We start from the raw sequence: 18,154 nt of genomic DNA on the forward strand, positions 1-18,154 counted from the left end.
TATCCAGCATGCTCTGAGAAGCTTAAATAACAGCCTCTGGGAGCAGTTTGGTTATGTCTAAATGGATGTCTGGTACGATGAGGGGGGTTTGCACCGAGATAGGAAAATCCTCCAGATACCCAGAAATCACCATGTGTCGAGCTCAGAAGGGTTTGCAGCATGCGTGAAATATAACATGATCCCGGAGCAGCTTTGCTCTGCACACAATTAAGCAGCACAGGACTATTTCTGCCACAGAGATAGCAGTTTTGCTCAGTTCCTGAGTACTTGGGGTGAGGTGAGGTGGGGGCGTTCTTGTTGGTTGATTGGCATATAAAGAGAAGGAGAAAAGCAAGGATTAAATATGAATGATGGGAAAATGGGTAGAAGGCATTTCTTAGCTCTGACTGAAATCTTAAGCTTGGAGGCTGGCAATTTGCCCATCTATTTTTTTTTTTTTTTTTTTTTTTTACTGATCAGATATGAAAGTCATCATGGAGAAATTGTAATTCTAGGTGTCACTAAGAGTGGTGGTAGGTAGTAGGTATCTGTTATTGTTTGAATCACTGAGTGGTTTATTTATTTATTTTTTTTTTAGAGCTAGTAACCTGATCGTTTATCACTCTAGGACGCTGCCTCCTCTGGTATGCCTGATGCATTCAACACATGTGTTCAGATGGGAGCCTAGCGGCACAGAGAGCAATTTGCATTTTGCTTCCCAGCCTGTGAGAAGCAGCAGATCTGCCTCTGGGAAAGCTTTGGCGACTCGTCAGCAGTCTGTAGCTTATTTTTGTGCATGAGAGAGGGTTTATATGTGTGTGTGTGTGTGTGTGTGTGTGTATGTGTGTGTGTGTCTCTGTGTGTGTGTGACTCTCTCTCTCTCTCTCTCCTCTCTCTCTCTCTCTCTTGCACCAGTTACAGGCTGGAGTCACTGTGGAAGCAACAGAGTCTAGTCAAGATTTTTATCTCAGGGTCATGATGGGTTTAGAATGAAAAGCTAAATTATCGATTTTCGCTAGAAGAATAATTGACTATTTGACTGTTGAGAACACCCACTTTCTTCTCGAGCCAAGCTGAACAGGGCTTGCATTAGCAGTTCACGGCTCTCTCTGACAGCTAGAAGGGGCTGGGTTTCAGCTGCAACTGCCTTGCCTCGGGATCACCCCTAAATGGACTTTGGTTTCAATGCTTTGACTCTTTGTCGTGGTTTTGGATGTTGGAATACGTGCGGTGATCTCCTGCTTTTTTATAAACTCACCTGATTTCAAGGGAAGATGAGTGAAGAACCAAAGGAAAAGACTGCAAAACCAGCTCATAGAAAAAGGAAAGGAAAAAAGGTAAGAAATGAATAAGCAACATGTTCTCTGTATTGTTCTCTAGCTCTGGGGAAGGAAGTGATTTTTAGGTGGATTTTTTTAGAGACTGGATTTTAAGAAACTGCTAAAAAATCAGAAATGCTTTTGTGTGTGTGTGTGTGTGTGTGTGTGTGTGTGTGTGTGTGTGTGTGTGTGTGTATGTATGTTTTCTGGACTGTAAATGGGTGTGTTCTGTGTTGGGGAAAAACATCACAACTGGGATACATTATTAAAATATTTAAACAGTTAAATATAGTCATTTAGATTTCACTGAAGTGGTGTTTTTTTTATAGTGATATTCAAGATTATTAAGTAAACACATGTCCTAATTATGTGGGTGGGTGTGTTTTTCTATTTTCCAGAATGCTTGTTAATCAACAGGGTACAATTACTAATGAATTATTATGGTATAGATGTTTAGCTTTAACACACATTTTGGGTGTGGAATTAGGGAAACCTATAGTTATACTTTAAAATGACATACAGCATGGAGGTAAACTCCATTTTAATTTTTGATCAGCTTATGACTAAACAAATCACAGATTTGTAATCAAATTCTGCAATTGTGCAGCTGTGTGCCTCATTCATTATCCTTTATAAAATTAATTTTGCTTGCCAAGTCAATGAAAAAAATCTATAAAATACCAAGATATATTTTTGTAATCATTAGATTTATCTTAGTTTTCTTATATGTGTATAAAAATATATTTCTATCATTTTAATATATTTTGAAATAGGTTTGGGGATGAAGTTCCTAAGTCCAGCATTTGCTCTTGATCTATTGTGGCTTATTATAAACTGGCTTCTATAGGGCGTGCCAATGATGGAAAAGACATATCTCTAACAAAGAGAAAAAAACACTGAAATAAGGCCATAATTCATAGCCACTTAAAGTAGATACTACACATATATTTTTATTTATAATAAATATTCAGATATTTTATTTATAGTCAATGTTCAGCTATTTGCTTCAATTCCTATATGCTGTTTCATATAGAATGATGACTCTAAAATGCTCTGCTTGAAAATTCCATGCATGCTCTTCCAAAAGATAGAACTGTTAGTTATGGGTATAGAAGATAATGGTTTCAACTACTCATTGAGTTGACAGGTATTTCAATTTTTCCACATATTCCATTTATTATTTATGGAAAGATCTGCTTGAATATGGTGTTCTTAAAGGAGCTACTCTCAGCAGACTACTCTGAGAACACATTTTGGAACAAGCCAAAATTCTAGGGCAGTGGTTCAACATCCTACCTTAGTGATGGTTGAATCCATGCAGCCTGGCTTGGAGTCAGCCTCGACTGCTTGTGCGTTGCCTCAGCAGGGGCTGATGATGTTGCAGAGGTGCTACTCTGATTTCCCAGGGGAGCAGGTCACAGCTGCACAGTACAAATGATCTGTTTAATGCCTGGCATAGTGAGACTGGTCTCAAGGAAAGCTGTCAGCTTTGCTCATGTTTAAAAAACATGGCCTGAAGTGTCTGACAGTCTCTGCCATGATCCTGAGCACAGTGTCACAAGGAGCTATGACAGTGCAATCCTGACTAAAGTGAGTAGTGCCTGGGTCTACCCTATATATCCAACCTTTTTGTGGAAGTCATTAATGTGGGCATTTCCACCATCTTCCTTGAATATTTCCCAGCTGTGTTTCATCTCTCCTCCTACTCAGTCTTAAGTCATTTGTGTTTAGTTCTTTTTCTGTCCATTCTACATTCCCCAAACTCTTACCAGGGACCTGTCTCCAAAAGCCTCATGAATTATCACATCCTTCCAGAACCTTCCAAGCTCCCCCAGGCCTGGTCAATAGATTCCAAATTCCTAACCTGGAACTTGTCTAAGCTTCCAGTCTAATCTCAGGTTTTAATTTTTTCCTTCACCAGGTCTTTCATTCATACCCAAATTGGAACACTAACCAGTCACTAAATTAACCCATTAATCTTGTTTCTCGTCCTCTGCCCATGGGGAAAGCATTTCTAGATAGTCACTTGGTGAAATCCTCCCAATCTTTTAAAGTCCAACACTGATCTTGACCTTTTTTTTTTTTTTTTTTTTGAAATCTGTCATGTCACACTGTGGGAAGTCAGACCATCTTTCAACTTGATGTTGTAACTTATACTGTCAAGATACTTAGTATGCTTTGCTTCTTTTCAGTTATCATGGATGTGCTCTGTCTCCTTGCCTATGCTGAACCTACCTAGTGTATTTACCCAAAAAAGCAACCCCAACCCCTAAACATGATCCTTGTATGCAGTTGATGTTAAACAAATTTCATGGAAGTCATCTGTAATTATGTGCTGAACAGAGGTCAACAAGAATTTTCAGTGTTGGAACAAATAAGTATCGAATAGGAGATATCTTTTCATTGAATAAATTTTTTCCCTTATTCTCAGATAAAGGATACAATATTTTTATCTTAACATTAGCACACATGTACATGTATGCTTTTGTTTTGATAAACATTAGAAATATGGTCTTCTTTGTCCTTTGTGTGTGTGAATATATGTGTTCTATTCTGAATCAAGTAGTTTAGAAACTCTCAAGGTTTCCAGATAACCTTCACTGAAGCATTGGTGGGTGTGGTCAAATGAAGGCATTGCAGGTAGGAAATGTGTCTGCCAAAGTCTACCACAACAAGTTCTCCACACATGTAAAATATGTCCTATTATTTATAGTGATTTTAACATAAATATGATTGCAGACTTTTAGTGTAGGAATTTCTTTGAAATGACTTGATATTACGTGTTGGCACTGAGGATCTTCAGGACATTTGGCTAGAAAGTCTCATGAGACATATGTAAGGATGTACATGGATGGAGATTCTTATGTATGCAAATATGAGTATCATTGGAGTTCAGCATAGGAAGGTGACAAATTAGCATATTATTTCTTGGTTATCATCTATTCTTTTGCATGTTGTCCTGAAATATCAGAATTCAAATGAATATAAGGAGGTGCCTTTTCCAGTAATTTCTGTGTTTTGTTCTGGAATGTATTAAAGGCATACAGGTGTGTGTATTTGTGTGTATGTGTCTACTTTTTGTATTTTTATTATGCAGGCTGTAAGAGAGGTAATTAGTAGGTCAGGATACCTACCTGAGTTTCATATAGTTCTCCTTCTAAGCTGATATACAGTCTTGACCAGAATAATAAAATTATGTCTAGAAATTGAAGTTTATATACATGACACAATTATTATGCATATTATGAGAATAAAATATAGAAAATAAGAGTATGTGTTTTAAAAATTCTTCATAATAACATTGCTACTTTAAGTTTTTGACATTGTAGAATTTTAAGTTTATACGGTGGAACTGATTTGATAGAAGAAATGACAAAAAAAGGACATATTGTCCTACCTGATAGATAATGCTACAAACAGTTTAGCCAGTCACAAAAGAGTAATGTAAAAAGTAATTTTTAATTATTTTATTTATCACTTACATTAGCTTCAGGTACTAATAAAAATTTTGTTACATTTGGTGTCTTAAGTAGTAAAAATTTTTAAAAAAAAGTAGTAAAAACCTTTTGTAAACTGGTAGAAGTTTTTGCAGACTGACTTGGGTTTGCAGACTAGTGGTGGAATACTAGTTCCTTAAGTGACAAGCATTAATTTTATCACAGCCTTAGGTTCCAGAGGTGACATGAGGGTGCCAGCATGGTTGGGTTCTGGTGACTTGCTGATGACTATCTTCTTCCCCTGTATTCATATTGCTTTCTCTTGGTACATGAAAATATCTTTTTTCTTATTTGAATTTCAGATTCACCCTATTTCATTCCATCTTTACTACTACTACAACTCCTCCTCTTCTTCTTCCTCCTCCTCCTCCTCTTCTCCTCCTCCTCCTCCTCCTCCTCCTCCTCCTCCTTCTTCTTCTTCTTCTTCTTCTTCTTCTTCTTGCTTGGTGGCAAAAACTCAGTGTCTTATTCGTCCTTCCTTTTCCTCTTCCTCCTCCTTCCCAGTTCCTCCTCCTCCTCCTTCTTGATCTCCTCCTCCTCCTCCTTCTTCATTGTCGTCATCATTATCATCAACTTCTTCCTCCTCTTCCTCCTTCTCTTCCTCTTCCTCCTCATTTTCCTCTTCCTCCTCCTCCTCCTCTTTACTGTTTTCAATGGTACTCCTGCTTCCTTTGCTCGGGATCACTCCAGACAGTTCTCAGGAGACTGTGGTGCCAGAAATTGAACCCAGATCAGCTGCAAGAAAGGCAAGCACCTTACTGGCTGTACTATCACTTCAGCAATAATGACCTTTCAAAATTGTTATCTCTGGATTTGAGAGAGCTCACTGGAATGGAACATGTGCTTTGCATGCAGGAGGCTTGGTTTTGATTCTTGGCACATTGTCCTCCCCAATCACCTCCAGGAGTCTCTCCTAAGTACCACATTGGATGTCTCCACCCAGTTCCACTGGATGTGTCCTCCACCCTTCTCAAATAACAAAGAAAACCCTTATTTCCAAATGTACTCACTCCGAGGACTCTATTTCAACATAAGGCTGTTGGAGGAATGCAATTTAGTCCATGGGAGTTTTCAAAGAAGGGCATTCTCTCTAATTGACCAACTTGAACATGCTTAAGACGACACATAAAAATCGAGGAATCTTTAAATCAGTTTAGTGATTCAGCAGATGCTGTATGATGGAAAAACTTCAATTACTGGACTGGTACCAGCTATGATAAACCAAATAAAAAGTGTTAAGAGGATCAGAGTAAGGTGAATACTGGTTTAATTGGTGGGATGCAGAAAGGAATTAGTGGTAAATTCCATTTGAGGATGACATCAGCAAAGGATAAGTAAAGGAGGGCATGATTGCGTTGATGCTAAGATGATATGTTTCCCGACTATCCCCAGGGAACTAGAACTTTCCAGACAGAATATGTGATAAAAGGGAAAGGAAGATTAGCAGAAGCTGGAGGCACTTAGGAATCTAAACTTTTTTGTGTGTGTGTTTCTGGAGTGTCAAAGTACAAGAGTATGTAATTGCAAGACAGGAGAATGGAGAAAAAAGGCAAGTACTGTTTTAAGGACCTCCCACCACTATTGACATTGGAATTTCTTTTTAGAAAAACTATATTTAGGAATAGGTAGAGTTGCTAGATTTTTGTTGTTGTTATTGTTGTTGTTGTTTTTGCACCACACCCAGTGGTGCTCAGGGGTTACTCCTGAATCTGCCCTCAGAAATAGCACCTGGCAGGCTCAGATGACCATATAGGGTGCTGGGGGACTGCCAGGGTCAGCTGTGTACAAGGCAAATGCCCTGCCACTGTGTTATCGCTCCGGCTCTAGTAGCTAGAATTTAATTTTATGCTATCATTTAATCTGTTAGGGATGTTTCTGTTTTTTGGGTGGGGATGTTTGGGTCATGCCTAGATGAGTTTGAGGGGTTATTCTCAGTGGTTCTCAGGGGACATGTTATTGGGGGGTGAAATGGAACACTTGGGATAGTGCCTTAGCCCAGGTACTCTGTTTCTAGCCCTTCTATCAGAACATGACATTGCCACTAGTTATTTTGGACAGAACCCTAGTTCAATTTATTTTGGGGTTTGGGGCTATACCTTGCGATGTACAGGTCTTATTTCTGGCCCTGTGCTCAGGGATCACTCCCGACAGTGCTTGGGTCCTTATACAATGCCAGGAATTGAAACTGAGTTGACTGCATGCAAGGCAAAATGTCCTACCCTTTGTCCTATTGCTCTGGCTTTGATCTCTAGCTTAATTTAGTGATTATGCTCATGTATAGGTATATATGAATGAATGTGGACATGTGTTCATGTTACATTGAAGAATATTTAGATATTTTGATACTCCCTACTGGGTAAGAAGTCCCATAGAATTTAGAATGCTTATTTTCTAGGAAATAACAGCGAAGGAACTTTCACCATGAGTTCAATTGCCCCCCCCCCTTTTTTTTTAAATCTTAACAACTCAAAAGGATTTTATTTTAATTTTGATTATATGGGTTTTTTTTTCCCAAGGGTAGGCTTTATAATTTCTCTCTCATGTGCTTGTCTTACGTGGAGATCTATACACATTTCTTTTCTGATGAAGTTTAAGTTATCCAAATAAATATTCAATTTTTTTTTGAAGAATCAAGAGACTGTCCATTTTTTATTTTTTATTTTTGGCACATCTAGCAATTCTCAAGGGTTACTACTCACTCTGCACTTAGGGATAACTATTGGCTGACTAGTGGGACCATATATTATGCTGAAAATCAAATTTGGGTCTGTCTCATAAAGGCAAGCACACCCTAGCCGCTGTACTATGGCTTCGGGTCTCAGTGCTAATTTTAACTTTAATTCAATATTGAGTGCTTATTCTCTTTGTTAAATTAAATTTAATTTCTACTGATGGTGTTTATTGTTGAATTATTCTTTAGGTCTAGGATCCTTGACTAGCATGCTTTGAAGACATGGTGCTCTTGTACTGAGTGAGGTAGACATGCCTTTAGCCCACTGCATCTGTGTTGCCTTGATTTTAAATTTCTATGTTTCTGTCTTACTCAGTTTGCTCATGACGACTCTTCAAGTAAATAATCTCTTAAAATCTCTTGTTGGTGAGCTGGATGATTTATTTGAGTTACGTTGCACTGAGCATGATCACATGCACAATGTTTCATAATTTTTCAGTAATAATATATTCTGGGTAAATAATAGACTTTAGTCTGACTTTAATAATAGTCTTCAGCTTTACTAAAAGCATCCCTGAAAGTGTTTTTAAATAATCATACACAATTGGGCATTAAAAAGTTTCTTTTATAATTTTAATATTTTTTTCCTGCGGGCCGCTAATCTTTCTTTTCAAATGCTATCCAGTTTAAGTTAATAGGCACCTAAAATAAGTAAATCTTGTTCATCATATCTACAATGCAGAAATTCTGATCCCTTAATAATTTGTTTAAAGTGATATTTTCACTAACTTCTTTTTTCCTAACTTCTTTGGCAGCAAAGTTTTCATTTGCAGATTTCCATATTATGAGAATATTTGTATAATTTTAATTTCACTTTTTGAAGGTATAACATTCATGAAGAGAATTGGGGGATTGTTTCTTCCTAGTTATTAAATAAATTTCTTAAATAAAAGAGCAACCTTTATTTATAGAAACATTATATATAAACAACCATTATACCACAAAAATTAAATTTTTTCAATTTTTTTTTTGCTCAAAGAGGGTAGGAAAACTATTTTCTATATGGCAGTTTTAGGATATAGGCCTGAACATAGATTTTTATTTTATTTTATTTTATTTTGGGGGTGCACATTTAAAGCATACACCTTATTGTTAAGTGCTGTCAACGTGGTTTTAAAAGTGAGACACTGATAGTCTAAACATTTAATGGTTGATAATTCTAAAATAAAAACAAAAACATAAACAAACAAAAAAACATAGTATTTTTTCTAACTTCTTTTGCAGTAAAATTTGACCCGACCTGAACTCACTTGGCACCAAACCTGTTCTGACCTTATGTGAAGCTATTTATAAGCTATTTATCTTCCTTGGTGTGAATATTCACATGTTTTGTGGAAGAAATAGATTCCTTGTTTAATGGGTACTCTCCCTAGATACTGTTGGGGATATCCCTGATACTGACATTCACCTTCTAAAATCTGAAAAGTTTTGAATTCCCAGGCTTCCCTGGCTGAAAGAATTTTTGATAATGGATCATGAACTGTACTGACTTCTGAGCTAGGTCTGGTGATGAACCAGGGCGATTAAAGGTTAACTGGAGGTAACTCGGGAAGGGGCTTGTTTGTGTCCTTAATAAATTCTAGATCCATAGTCTCTCCACAGAGACAGGCACTATATCAAAGGTCTCTAAAACAGTTTCATCTTGGAGGAAAAATTATTTCCAGGAACAAATATCGACTTGCTCGGTAATAAATCTCAACAGTTGGACCAAGGTATTTTCAAGGTGACACTTAGGAAGTCAGATTTTCAGGGGTGGAGGTGATTATTTTAAGCAGTAATTGCAGCTTCTGTGTAAGAAGCAAAAAGGTTGCTGATATATTGTAGTTTATGGGGAATTCTTAAATTTTTTGTTCCTCATGGCCATATGTGAGTTCTTAAAATAATTTTTTTTTAAACTAATGGCATGGTTGTGGAGAAAAGTGTATTGTTGATGGATTATAAACTGTTATGGTTAATGTGGGAAAAACAGTATGGGTATTCCTCAAAAATAAAAATAGAACTGTCGAATCATCTAGTGATTCCATTACTGGGAACATATCCAAAGCAAGTAAAAATACTTTTTCTTAATCATTTCTATATTTCATGTTCATAGCAGATTATTTATAATACTAAGATGTAGGGATAAGTTAAGTGTTTGTCGATGGGTACATGGATTAAAAAAGTGGCATTATATTTAGGAATAATAGATATTTACTATATAGATAATATATAATGGAATATTATTTTGACATTAAAATCCTTTATTTTCTGACTACATAAATGGATATTGAGACATTAGTCTAAGCAAGAGAAATGCAAATACCATATTTCTTATATGTAGAGCCAAAAACTTATGGGTAAAATATAGACATCAAGTTTATAGTTACCGGATGAATGGAAGAATAAGAAAGCTCAAAGTAGAGGTGATTCCTGTGGCTAGGGAGGGCAGCACAGCAGGGTTCCAGGAGAAGGGGTTTGTGGGTGCTGAACTCTGTCTTAACAGGAATTTGGTCAAATTTAGAAAGATATTTTTGGCAGGTAGAGCTAGCTGTCTGGGTTGATATTCTGTGATATTTGGTCCTGTTAGAAGAAATGGATGAATCCAGTTGACATACATTCTCAGTATTTCTATACATGGTCCTTAAATGGTGTTTTCTCCCAAGAACACAATCAGTGGTTTTTAGGTTTTGGGGATACTTGTACCCAGTGAGCTTGTAGCCCTGATAAACTTTTACTTAGTTTTTAATTTCCCTACAGTTCATTCATTATAAATCCTGTGACTCAAATAGAGCGGAATTTTAAAACTTCTTACAACAACCCATATATCTTAAATCATTTTTTGGGCCACACCAGGTGGTGCTCAGGGGTTACTCCTGGCTCTTAGATCTTAGATCAGCTCCTGGCAGGTTCAGGGGCTAGGATACACATGGGGTGCTGGGATCGAACCTGGGTCTGTCCCAGGTCAACACATGCGAGGCAAATGCCTTCCCCACTGTGCTATTGCTCCAACCCCATATCTCTTAAATCTTTAATTAATAATGTTTTCCACCTTGGTTCACAATCTACATAAAACTTAAACTCAAAATTCAAAATAGGGGTATACATCATCAACTGAATTGAATAAAGCTGGCTATGCTCCTTAGGCATAGAATTGTTAGCAAGTAGTACACATGTAATCTATGATATATAGTCTTTGAATAGACTGCATAATTCTAAGCATTAGTAATCATACCCAATGTCGCCATTTTTTTACTTCCTATAAGATGTAAATGATGAAAGCAATTGCAAGTGAATTCCTTAACACAAAACTTAACCACTAGATAATTTATTTGGGAACATTATGTAATGTTTCTTTGTTATTTTCATGACGCTGGTTTATTTAATCTTTATATGCTTTGATTTTATTAGTAAATTATTTGCCTTGGCATTATATACAACTAAAAGCTTTGGAGCATGATCAAGTGATTTTAAGTGATGGTTGCACCATTTTAAAATCTAGTTCATATGAAAATAGAAGGAACATCAAAACACACACGAACATTGAATCATGGTGATCTAGATGTCTAAAAATGTTTTTGTAATTGCAGGTAATTAAATGAATCATGTATTTAAGCAAATATTTATGAATAATTTCAAAGTTTCTTGTTAGAAGCAAAATCAACTGTATTCTGGTTTTCCACCTCGGTTTCCCCGCAGAGACATTTATCAGAAATTCAATGGATTGCCTCCTACTATACACGTGGGATTATTTTACTTTATCCGTTGTTTTGGGCAAATAAAAAAGTACAGGAAAGAGCTGAGTTTCAGATATTCAGAGTTCCCTGTTCTGACCTAGTGAGTAAGATTTATTCAGCTGAATTGCTTTTAGTTTGTTCTGTTGTATTTTTGTTTGTTTTTAATTTTTTATAATAATTTTTATTTTGACCATATTGACTTACATATCTTTCACTCTAGTATTTTAAGTACATATTAACATTGAATCAGGGGAATTCCCATCACCAAATATGCCCTCCCTCCATCCCCGCTCCCATCTTGCCTCCCATATCCCCCCCTACACCCTCCCCCCCACCACTCCCGGGCTGCTAGAATAAGTGGTCCCTTTTGTGTCTAGCTTACTACTTAGTGATCATATTTCTGGTTGGTCCTGGTACCCTCCCTTATTTCCCCCTCTGTCTGAGAGGCGGAACTAGATAGTTCAAGTTATGTGATTTTGTTTGAAGAAAGAAAAAGCAATAAAGTGGAGTGAAAATCAAATAAGCCAAAAATGGGTGTAGTCCTTCTAGAAGAGGCTCTCAACCTCAGTTTGAGAGAGGACAGGAAATAAGGAGTTGAAATACCACAACAATACAAAAAGAAATATCGAATAAAAGATCCAGTGAGCACTACAACACTAAAGGCAAGCATCACTTAATAGTCTCGGTCCTGGAATAAAACCATGCCAGAGTGCAAAAATAAAGAAAGATGAAATAACATAAAATAAGATTGGGGACATCAACTTCAATATCTACACCAAAACACAGAAGTCAAAAAAGATAAAAATAAAAATATATGGGGGCCTGAGAGATAGGATGGAGGTAAGGCATTTGCCTTGCATGCAGAAGGACCATGGCTCAAATCCCGGCATCCCACATAGTCCCCTCTGAGCCTGCCAGGAGCGATTTCTGAACGTAGAGCCAGAAGTAACCCCCGAGCGCTGGCAGGTTTGGTCTACGATCTGTACAACAAACAAGGTCTCTAATGCCAGAGATCTGACTGAGACAATTGCAACAGAACAGGTGTTCAGGAAACGTAACAAAAGACTATATCTCTGGCTCCATCCTAGGAGCAGTGCAATGACCATGTCCACCAACTACAGAAGATGGATTAAAATGATATGGAAGGAATAGAACTCCTAGAACCACAATGAAAGGCTTCATCATAAGCTCCACTCCTTGACCTGTGCAGCTACCAAGATCTCTAGATACAGAGGTCTGATTTTATTGCCCATGATGAAGCAGAAGTCTTCCATACACCACAAAAGAACCGAGGGGAGAGTAAATGAACAGACAAGGAGCCTACAGTCAATCTCATTACACTATACTTCAAGGGTGGAGAGACCCTGTACGTTCTAGGCCAAGGGAATCCCTCTCTAATGCCCCCAATTTTTACTATGCCTATGCAGGAAAAAAAAAAAAAACGGAGGGGTGCACAAAATAGTTTTTTTCTATCTATTTATCTACTTTTATTTTATTTTATTTAATTTTTTGGTTTTTGTTCTGTTGTATTTTAGGGAGGTTTGAGAAACACTCGACAGTGCTCAGGTCTGTTTCTTTGCTCAGGGGTCACTTCTGATGATATGCATGTTTGACTCATGTGCAAGGCAAGTGCCTTACTTCATCTCTGTTACTATCTCTTTGGCCTCTCCAGTCTTTTTAAAAAAAAATGTGCTAGATATGACTTTTGGGGAAATCATCTAATATGCATCTAATAGGTATTAGTAAGTGACACTGATACATTTTTATTGTTTTTAGAAATGTTTACTATCTTTTACAGAATTTTACTATTTTGGGGGAATCTCTAGAACAAAATTCTAAAAATTAAGTTTCTTTATAATACCAACCTGTAAAAAGCAATAAAACATCATCAGCATGTATTGCTTATAAATCAACATTTGTATATTATATGTTATGTTTACTACTGAAAGTGTGGTCCAATTCCATTTATTTATACAATTGAATTCATTCCCTCCTTTTTCCCTCTTTCCCTTACAGGAACTACAAATTTGGTCTTATAGTATAAGTCAACTTTTGTCTCCTTTAGTTCATTCTAACTATAATAATATAGTTTTAATTGCTTAAATTAGTGCCAAATTTTCTTTCAGCCTTTGACAAGATGAATAGTTTTTTTTTTTATAGAGCCAGAGAGATAGTAAAGGAATTAAGGTACTTGTCTTGCATATTGTCAACTCTAGTTTCATCCCTGCTGTGCTCTTGCTCCAGTCCCTTCTTATATATTTATGAGAGGTCATTGATGAGGGTCAACTTTAAGAATGATATTAGAGTGCTTTATATAAACTGTAAATAATCCAGTCAATTATAGTTTTCCCTTTAGATAATAAATATATAGCTACATTAAATTAATGTGTCAACTTATGGCTTTTATCTTTGACATTCAAAGTTTTTCTGTAGTCTCCTAAAACTACTTATTTTGATCATTGATTTATAGTCAAAAGAGGATACTTTATAGTGATTAGATAAGGGCAGAGAATGAGGTCATTTAACTCAGGGTTTTGAATCCTCATCTAAGCACTTTTACTATGAAGCAATTAATGAAGTTATTTAAATTTTCTTTTTGTGCATATCTTTTAACAGCTTGATTACAAATATGATTGTAGTTGGGTTTCAGTCATGCAAAGAACATCTCCCTTCACCAGTGCAACATTCCCATCACCAATGTTACAGGTCTCCCACCCCCCACCCCCTCCCTGCCTGTACTCTAGACAGGCTTCTACTTCCCTCATTCATTCACATTGTGATGATAGTTCTCAATGTAGTTATTTCTCTAACAACACTCATCACTCTTTGAGGTGAGCTTCATGTAGTGAGCTGAACCTTCCAGCCCTCCTCTCTTTTGTCTCTGAGAATTATAGCAAAAATGTCTTTTATTTTTCTTAAAATCCATAAATGAGTGAGACTATTCTTCGTTGTTTTTTCTCCCTCTGACTTATTTCACTCAGCATAATAGATTCCATGTACATCGATGTATAGGAAAATTTCCTGACTTCATCACTCCTGATGGCTGCATAATATTCCATTGTGTATATGTACCACAGTTTCTTTAGGCATTCATCTAAATCTCTTTTCTACTCTGTAAAATGGTGATACCTCACATTACAGAATTAGAAATAGCATAGATCATGCACCTATCACAGTTCTTGACCTGAAGTAGGCATTTAAGATAGTAGTGGAACAGTAGAGAGGGCACTTGTCTTCCAAGTGGCATTCCTGACATTCCTTGGCACCCCATAATGTCCCCTGAGCCTACCAAGAGAGTAAGCCCTGAACACTACCCTGTGTGGCCTAAAAAACAAACAAACACACACACACAAATGAGATAGCTAATGTCATTAGTATTAAAAGCATAACTTGTATATGACTAGTTTTGGTGCCAATGTGAAGAAAAATGTTGAGTAATATTATAACTTATTGTCTTCCTGAATCATATTTTAAATCCATTTTTTATTGAGATTTGGGCTTCTATAATAACTATTAGTTATACTTGTCATGCATACTTCGTTCCAACACCACACCCATCCCTATAGAGTCGTCTCCCAAGGGCCCTTTCTGCAACCCTCCCTTTGTAAGCTTAGATCTGAAGGCAAACTCTTCAATTCCAATGATTTGGCCTTATTGTTTCCATACTGTTTCTTTATTGCCCAAGGGAGAGGCTTATTTAAAAAAATGTTTGTGGTAGTGGTGACACATACACACATACACACATATAGATAGATGAATGAAACTGAACTGAAATCCTACAAAATTGTAAGTTAATCAAAATCTGATAAAATTTCTATTTAAAATTATTATACAAATATAAAATTAAGGATTAATTATATTAATAATTCTAATTAATTTACATGAGATGTCATATTTTAAAAATATACAATTCCATAAGAATTAAAATTTTAAGGGAAAATCTGAATAGTCCTATAAAAGTACAAAAATGAACACTTTTTTTGTTTGTTTGTTTTTTGTTTTTGTTTTTTTTGTTTTTTTGTTTTGTTTTTGTTTTTGTTTTTGTACTGATGGAATGTTTCATTTTCTTTTTTCTCCATCGCCCCCCAAATCGATGATGAGAGCCTATAGAAGGACTCTGCCCACTCTAGGAGTATTAGACTTTCACCCCAGTTTACTACTTTTCTCTTCTTCAGACCAAACCACGCAAACTTAACTAGCTAGACCTGCCTCCTGGTTAGAGGGGGAAATTAGGGAGACACCTAGACCAATTAGATGCAAGACTACTATGTGGAGGGATAGGTACATAGGGGACCACATATCCTAGCAGCCCTGGGGGTGAGGGAGGTGGATATGGGAGATAGGACAAAAACGGAGGTGAAAGGAGGACAATTTGGTGATGGGAATCCCCCCTGATGTTATGTAAATATTTAACTAAAATATTATTGTCGACATGTAAACCACTATAATCAAAATAAAAATTATAAAAAAAAGACATTTTTATATACAAAAAAAATATGTTTTTGTTTTTCTTTTTGGTTTTTGGGTCACAGCCGATGTCACTCAGGGGTTACTCCTGGCTATGCACTCAGAAATTACTCCTAGTTCGGGGACCATATGGGACACCAGGGATCAAACCCAGGTCTGTCCTGGGTTACCTGTGTGCAAGGCAAACCCCCTAATGCTGTGCTTTCGCTCTGGCCCCTGATTTTTTTGGTCATTAATAATATTTATGTTTTATTACTCAAACTTTTTTTTTTTTTTACAAGTTTTTCACAGTTGTGTGTCAGGCATACATATAGTGACAGTGACTTAGGGCCATTCTACCACCAGTGTTGACCTCCCTCCATCAGAGTTCCCAGCATGCATCGCATACCTCCACCTAAGACCCCAGGTCTACTAGTGTAACAGGTCTATTTTGTGTTTAGCTTGTTATAGTTTGGATCTCTCGATTCCATTGTCACTGACTTTGCCTTGGGTATATAGATCTGAACTTTTGTTTTTCCACTCAATGCTCCTGAGACCACTTGGCCCCTGGATGCCCTGAGCCTGTAGTCGGTCTTAAGTCAGCATGCTTCAGGGGTGGAGACACCATGTATTTCATAGGCCAAGGGAATTTTATATTTCCCCAACATTCACTGTACCTAATGCCAAAAAAAAAAATACCCAAATTTGCCACATCTCTCTCCCCCACTTTTCTTTCTTTTAATTTTATTTATATCTTCTAGATAGGGACTCCTGCCTTTTTAATAGAACTTTAAAACCTGAATCATTTTGTTCTACCTCATATTTTTGTCTTTCTACAAATTGAGAAAATAAAAATATGGTTTGTCCTTAAATGGTGCCTGTCAGGAAGCTCTTTATCATTTCTTCAAGTCTGAATAATCATCTTGCTGCATAGAGTATTCCTTGTAAGATACTTGTTTCATTGGATTTCTTTTTACTATATACCCTCTTGGTTTTCTGACTATCTTTTGCTAAATCTGCTATGAGTCTTATGGGCTTTCCTTTGTGTGTAAGTTTCTTTTTCGATCGTTCAGTTTTCAATATTCTGTCTCTGTCTTTGGCTTTTGCCAGGATCATTCTCAGTCGAGTTTTTCAATGTGGGTTTATTATGTCTCTTTGGATTTTAATGTTTGCTTTTCTCAACTCTGGGAAATTGTTTTCTGTGATTCCTTTAACTATTAGTTCATTATCAAGTTCACTTTACTTTTCTTTTAGGAAATCTGCTGATTTTTTTCTTCCTCATACGTCTTGTGTGCCAATCATTTTTTCTTTCAGACTTTTCCCGATCATCTGTTTTTTCCTGTTTTCTCATCTCATCTTGGAGCTCCCTGATCTTTTCCTCATCTGCTGTTATTCTGTTGCTCAGACCATCTATTGAGTTTGTTCATATCACCTTTCATACCGTTCATGTGTGTCACTTTTGATTATATTTTTCTCATTTTTGTGATCATTCTTTCTTAAATTCTTGAAAAACTGCACCTTAATTTCTTTGAGTTCTTTCAGCATGCTCAACATAGTGTCCCTAGAGTCATTCTCTGGGAATTGACAGAGCTGGTTGGTCTGGCAGAGTCTTCTATGTTAGCATTTTTACTCATTGAACTTTATGGGCTTCCAGTGGATTTGCTGTGCTTCTGCTATACTGAGGGTAGTTAGGCCCCTGGGAGACTATCTGAGGAATTAGGCTGAGTGCTGTTCTTTTACTTGCCAATCTGCCTTTATCAGTGACAGGAGGTATGAGTGTGGGCAGTTTGAGGTGTTATAAGTAGAGCTATCAAGAAGGTTTAAGAGCTGGGTCTGTGGAGCTGATGGAGGGAGGACATGGAGGTTGTTGGGACCAAATTGGAAGGAAGAAAATCCATTTCCTGCTCCAAAAAGTTCTGGGGAATGTTAATCAGGTTAACCTCACCTTGAAGGTTGGAAATGGTAAAATGAGCCTTGTAAACCCCAATTTTGTGTATATTTTTAATATTTACATTTTAGAATGTCTAGGTCTATGATGGTAAATTATTTTTTTTTTTTTTGGTTTTTGGGTCACATCCAGTGATGCTCAGGGGTTACTCCTTGCTATGCGCTCAGAAATTGCTCCTGGTTTGGGGGACCATATGTGACACTAGGGGATCGAACTGAGGTTAGTCCTAGGTCAGCCACTTGCAAGGCAAATGCCCTACCGCTGTGGCACTGCTCGGGCCCCAGTTTCTTTAATAAATAAATTCTTATCTTCCAAACATAATACTTTATTTTAAATGTTTGAGTTATTTTAGAAAATTATATGTTTAATCTATCTCTAGTGAAACTTTGATTAGGATCAGATTTATGAAACATCCTATTATATAATCATAAAAGTCGGCAAAGATAATTGGTTGTTTGTGTAATGTTAACTTTTGAGGGTACATATGAGATGTGATTTGTATTGTTAACATTATTAGCATA

The 18,154-nt window shown here is 36.7% G+C and overlaps 1 protein-coding gene across 1 annotated transcript in view; it reads left to right on the forward strand.

Moving 5' to 3' along the window:
- Nucleotides 1–988: 988 nt before the first annotated feature.
- Nucleotides 989–18,154, forward strand: part of ANK3 (ankyrin 3) — a 551,722-nt gene continuing 534,556 nt past the window's right edge. The window contains exon 1 of the mRNA XM_049790516.1: nt 989–1,316. Within this exon, the coding sequence (XP_049646473.1) occupies nt 1,254–1,316 (63 nt within the window). The 5' untranslated portion in view covers nt 989–1,253. The remainder of the gene's footprint in view (nt 1,317–18,154) is intronic.

This window comes from Suncus etruscus, chromosome 17 (genome assembly GCF_024139225.1).
Source record: "Suncus etruscus isolate mSunEtr1 chromosome 17, mSunEtr1.pri.cur, whole genome shotgun sequence".
Lineage (NCBI taxonomy): Eukaryota > Metazoa > Chordata > Mammalia > Eulipotyphla > Soricidae > Suncus > Suncus etruscus.